The 6,000-nt window shown below is 46.5% G+C and overlaps 1 protein-coding gene across 14 annotated transcripts in view; it reads left to right on the top strand.

Annotated features, from left to right (window-relative positions):
* Positions 1-1,279: 1,279 nt before the first annotated feature.
* KIF21A (kinesin family member 21A) overlaps positions 1,280-6,000 on the top strand; it is a 153,017-nt gene continuing 148,296 nt past the window's right edge. For 13 of the 14 annotated variants that reach the window (XM_032248322.1, XM_032248321.1, XM_032248328.1 and 10 more), the window contains exon 1: positions 1,319-1,745. In XM_032248322.1, coding sequence (XP_032104213.1) covers positions 1,702-1,745 — 44 coding nt within the window. In that variant the 5' untranslated portion in view covers positions 1,319-1,701. Of the gene's footprint in view, positions 1,746-6,000 lie in introns of all 14 variants that reach the window. The other variant, XM_032248319.1, reaches the window with a different exon arrangement.

Raw genomic sequence — 6,000 nt, 5'->3', positions numbered from 1 at the left:
AGATCCATCCAGATATGGGCTTGCCAGGGCAGGGTGAAATGCAGCCCTGATTTGTCCACGGATAAATTTTGAGGCTAGGGAAAGTCTTCCAAAAAAGAGTAATCAGAGGAGAGTGTTGCCACCAATTTGATCTATAGAAGGATACTCAGCATCTCTGCCCTCTTTACCTCCCAGTTACATGTCTGATAAGATTTAGAGGTAGTAAAATTAAAGGACAGAATAAGTTTAAAACTATCTATTATTATATGCCCCATTGGCCCTTCGCCTGGGTTTAAATCATCAAACACTTCATGATTTTCCCAAGGTGTCGCTGCCTGCTCTGAGCCACGCTGCTGTATCACTGCTGAACAAGATGATTAGGTGTGTGATTGTAGATTGTAGGCACTTGAGGTAGTGCCTTTATTTGGATAGTGCCATTTAATCTATGATGCCATTTTTGTTTGAAACCACATGTTTGTTTATAGAGATGTATGGAGCAGTCCACAAAAGATACTCTGTGGCAAAGCTAATAAAGGCTGTTTCCACAGAGCTATCTGAAGGCATGTGGAAGCACAATAGTGACAAACAGAAACCACAATGGGTCAATGTTGAGAGAATCCCGGCATTGGGAGGTGCTTTTCAAAGGCCAGAAGGGAAAGAATATCAGTTTGGAAGGATTTACTACACAGCAGATCTTGGTGGATATTCAGTTCTGGGAACACTTGGCAGTACCAGGGTGCAGTTCATTTACCAGCGTACAAATGGTTGAACAGAAACGCATTCAGGAGTCTCGAGAAAATCATTTCCATATCCCGCCAGAGCTGGTAAACGGGCAATGGTCTGTGGAACAGCCCAGCTGCCCAGAGACAGTGGACAAACCGGGGAGTCCGTTTAGCATGAATGACCGACTCCGGGGAGGGAGGAGGGGGCGTTCAGCTGGGGGCTAGGGAAGGGGGTCAAAGTCCAAGCTGCAGACAGGACAATAAGGGTATGCGAGGGACACAAAGCCGAACCAGAGCAGCAGCTGGCTGGCTCCCGGCGCGCCGCTGAATCAAGCTTGGATGTGAGAAGAGACCTGGCAGTGGCGCGTGCACCCGCTGCTTCCTTCTCGCAGAAGAGCCTGGAAGGACGCACAGGCTGGTCGCCCTCGGGCGAGGGCAGCCGGCGGCGGGCATCCCTCCCCCTCGCCTCCCTGCCCAGCAGCGCCAGGCAGTGTCCCGCCGAGGGCAGGGCGGGGCACTGGCTGGGGGAGGGCGAGGTGGGGCCGAGCTGCGCGGCCGCGGCTGACGCAGTGCGGGGCGAGGAGCCCGGAGCGCCCCGGCGGGCGTGGAGCGCCCAGCTCCGCCGCTGAGAGGCTGCGTCCCCAGCGGAGGGGGCAGGGCGCGCTCACCCGGCCGCCCCGAGGCCGCCGGCGGCCTGTTGACTTCTCCACCGTCTCGCTCGCAGTTCTAGCGCGCTCCGTCCCCGCCCCAGATCCTGAGGGGTGAGCGGGGGAAGGGGCGGGCGCCCGCGAGCCGTGAATCACCTCCTCCTCCTGCTGCCTCAGCGCCGCCTCCACCTTTCCATTCAGTCGCCCAACATGGCTGGAGCGCGGCGGAGGTGAGCCGGCCGCCCGCCCGCCCGCAGACGCCCCAGCCTACTGCGCCCGAGCCCCGCGGCCCCGGCGGCGCCTCAGCTCCACGGTGCGGAGGCCCAGAGGCCCGGTCGCCGCCCGCCGCCAACATGTTGGGCGCCCCGGACGAGAGCTCCGTGCGGGTGGCTGTCAGGTGAGGACGGGCGGCGGGCGGCGGGCGGCGGGTTGAGGGCGAGGCAAGGACCTGGCTGTGGCCCCGGGCACCGGCTGCCGGGTGGAGCGACCTGAGGGGCGTTCCTGGCCGGGGTCTGCGGCTGAGGAAACTGAGGCAGTGGGTCCCCGCCGGCCTGGCACGCGCGGCCGGGTGCTGGCAGGGAGACCGCGCCACCCTCACGCCGTCTGCTTTTGCAGGTGGCTGGCGGCCGCGCGGCGCCGGGTCCCTGGGGGGCGTCTTGATTCCTCCGGAGGGAAAAGCCATCATCACTCCCCTCCGTCCCCTCGCCGGTTCAGTCTCCTCAGGTCTGGCCGCTTTAAGCGATCGCCTGTCCGGGAGGAGCTGCCTCTGCGCGGGGCTGTGGTCTTTTTTTTTTTTTTTTTTTTTTTTTAGTTCTACAGTGTCTGTCATACGTGTCCATGCAGCTCCGGCCTTCCCAGGCAGGAGACAAAGCATCTGACTGACAGCCGCGGCGACCGCAGGGCCCGCCGCGCGCCCACTCGGGTTGTGATGTCTGTGCAAACGGGACGTCTTTTTCAGCATCCCGGGGATTAGATATGCCCCCGCGTGTGGGTAGCAGAGACAGATCTGGCCTTTTGGTTGTTGGAATGGGAGTACTATTTAAGGTAAAATACACCGGAGAGAGGTCTACAGAAGGAAGAAAGCTCTTTAGCCAGAGGAAGGGTGAAATGGGTGACTGGGTGAAACATACTGACGTTAGGCAGGATGGATACAATGTCATCGTAACGTTACACAGGCCAGGGCGTGAGTTTGGAAATACTAAATACATCAAAATTATATTTCAGTCAATGACAGGCACGAGTATTCAGTGTAAGTTAGGCTGTTTTGATACGTATCAAGAAGGAAAGCTCTGACAGTTGCTCATGGAAAATTGCAACATCATCACACTGTGTGAAAAATTAATGAAGCATTCATCCTAGTGTAAGTGCGTGGCTTTCACAGCTTTGAGAGTCTACTGTTAATTCACGTCTCTTTATTTATGCTTTAAGGATTACAAAAATAATCTGCACTCCAAGATATTAGAAATTATTAACAATCTCCTAGTCTAGTCTTTCCAGAAAATTGTTTTTAAAATTCTCTCCTCGAGGCATTTCTATAGTTACTATATTAGTGACACATCTTGGGTTAGACATATTAATGGCTGCTTTGTATACGCTGTATCTTTAACTTAAAGAATAAAGTGAGTTTTTTTTTCTTTTCTTAATGTACCTTCATTTTACAGATGAGGAAATTACCACCCAGGGAGGTGACTGTTTTACGACTGGTCAGAATCACCTGTTAGAAAGTTTGTGAAGCTTTAATTAGTCCTTCCTGGTTATTCTAAGGCTACTTATCCAATTGTTAGTCTGTTTCTCCCATTCACGGCCACTACCTCTCTTTTGGCCCTTTAATACCAGTTAATGACTGCACTAGGGCAGAGAAAGGGCAAGGAAAAAGACGGAAAACCCAGTAAGAGCCGGACTCGGTGGCTCACGAATGTAATTTCAGCACTTTGAGAGGCTGAGGAGGGCGGATCACCTGAGGTCGGGAGTTGGACACCAGCCTGACCAATGTGAAGAAACCTGGTCTTTACTAAAAATCAAAAATAGCTGGGCGTGGTGGCGCAGGCCTGTAATCCCAGCTGCTTGGGAGGCTGAGGCGGGAGAATCGCTTGAACTCGGGAGGCGGAGGTTGCAGTGATGCAGTGAGCCGAGATCCTGCCATCACACTCCAGCCTGGGCAACAAGAACCAAACTCTGTCTAAAACGAACAAAAAAAAAAAAAAAAAAATCCAGTAAGGGGCAATTTTATTAGGAGATCTGATCAAGGAAGGAAGGTGAAGAAGTTGCATAAAATATTAGTGAAAACAGATAATTTGTTTTTAGAGATTTGAGATTTTTATATGTGAATTCTTTAGCATATCACAAAGTAGTTTACTGACCATTCTGTTAAATCCAATGCTGCTTTCAAGGGAGGCAAGCAGAGCAATGTTGACTGATAAACGACTTGTATTTTGCTAGGACTTTTTAGGTGAATGAATGTGGGTTTGATTTTGGGGAAAAGGCTTTATAAAAACTTTGATATAACTTAGCCACATTGCTAAGATTCAATTTGTTGAAATCAGTATTTCTTTTTTCTTTTCTTTTCTCTTTCTTTCTCTCTTTTCTTTTTCTTTCTTTCTTCCTTTATCTTTTTTTCTCCCTCCCTCTCTCCTTCTTTCTTTCTCTTTCCTTCCCTCCCTTCCTTCCCTCCCTCCCTTCCTCCCTTCCTTCCTCTCTCCCTTCCTTCTTCCTTCCTCTTTCTCTTTTCTTTCTTTGCCTGCCTCCCTGCCTCCTCCCTCCCTCCCTCCCTCCCTCCCTCCCTTCCTTCCTTCCTTCCTTCCTTCCTTCCTTCCTTCCTTCCTTCCTTCCTTCCTTCCTTCCTCCTTCCTTCCTTCTTTTTTGAAACAAGGTTTTGCTTTGTCACCCAGGCTAGAGTGTCATGGTATCATCATAGCTCCCTGCAGCCTCAATCTCTTGGGCTCAAGCAATCCTCTTGTCTTAGCCTACTGAGTAGCTGGGACCATAGGCATGTGCTACCTTGCTTGGCTAATTTTTAGAAATTTTTGTAGATATGGAACCAGGGTGTTCTTGAACTCCTGGGCTCAAGCCGTCCCTCCCAAATTGCTGGGATTACAGGCATTAGCCACTGCGCCTTGCTAAATCCAGGATTTCTTTCATTAAATACGTTGTTCTCTGAACAGAGCTACCCTGTAAACTTACTTTATAATAGGATAAAAATAGCTTCTACTCATATAGCACTTTAGTATTTATAAAGTATTTGGACTTATATTGTTAATTTATAACCAATATTTATTGAAGACATATCCCCATCTCTGTTATCCCGATTTATATGCTAAAAGTAGTGATAATTGTTTAACCTATACTGTGTGCCATGGTTAGTGCTGCATGTTAAGATGTTTTATCTCATGTAAAGTCTTATTTATTCCTCGTCATAACAATCTGTCACTTAGGTCCTGTTATTATGGTCATTTAGATGAGACACAGAAAGATTAAGTAAACCACTCAAAGTTAAATTGGTAACAAATGAGAGAACCAGGGTTTCAACCCAGATAGCTTGACTCTATAGCCCAAGTTCTTAACCATTAACTCTGCAGAGGTGAGAGGCAAGAACATGGCTTTGCGAAGTTTCACTTAGCTTTGGGTCAGTTGCATTTTCTTGATTTTGTGTAAGTTCAGTTACAAAAGAATGGCTTTCAGAGGTTATTCATATTCTGATATTGCTAGAACAGGTAGAGCTAAGACAGGACCTGAATGTAACTAAAATATTTCCTCTTCAACATGAGATTTGGTGGGAAAAAAAGAAAAAAAAAATTCCTCAAATTATTTAATCTTTCCAGCATTCTGTTATCCTACCCTTCAGTTTGTGACAGGCTTCCTCAGCAGAATAAATAAATCAGTACAAAATTGTATGTCTATATGCTAAACCAACAGAAGCATTTGACCTGCTTTTTTCCTTTAACGAATAATATAATTGTGGAAATGCATCCTAGAGGTGCTTATGTTTTATTAAAGGCTGATCAGCATGTTAAAGCTGTTGATGCTATTGTAGGTTTCTCAAAATAAGTGAATGGATCGTATAAGGCTTTGGGAAAAAGACATTAAACAGAAAGTTTCTCATTTAGGTAGAAAAATTTTTATTCAATTTCCAAAAACACCCTTTGACAGTATATTTGAGATGCTCTGTGGGGTTTCTTTCTTCGAGATAGATATGGATTCAGATGACAGCCCTTGCTATCCAACCCCATGTGACTATTAAGCACTTGAATTACAATTAATGCTACTAAGAAACAAAAATTTTAATTTTATTTCGTTTCAATGAGTTAAAATGTAAATGTAAAAACTGGCCCTTCATCTAGTTATTAGAAACTTTTAAGTGTGCTTTGACCAACTTGGATCTACTTTTGCAACTGTAAAGTTTTTGAAATCACAATAGTGATACAAGTATTTCTGATGAAAATTTAGTGTACGAATTGATTAGGACTGTAAGTGTAACAGATACACATTAGCTTTCAAAGACTTACTCTGAATAAATGAATGTAAATATCTCAATTTTTATATTGACTATATGTTGAAACGGTAATACTTTACTTACATTGAGTTAAATAAATTATAATTAAAATTAATTTTATTTATTCCTTTTTCCTTTTTAAAAATATGGTTACTAAAAATTT

Source organism: Sapajus apella, unplaced genomic scaffold (genome assembly GCF_009761245.1).
Source record: "Sapajus apella isolate SASKATOON/1434 unplaced genomic scaffold, GSC_monkey_1.0 scaffold66, whole genome shotgun sequence".
Taxonomy (NCBI): domain Eukaryota; kingdom Metazoa; phylum Chordata; class Mammalia; order Primates; family Cebidae; genus Sapajus; species Sapajus apella.
The sequence above is the reverse complement of the archived record's forward strand: the minus strand, read 5'-3'. Positions and strand labels throughout refer to the sequence as shown.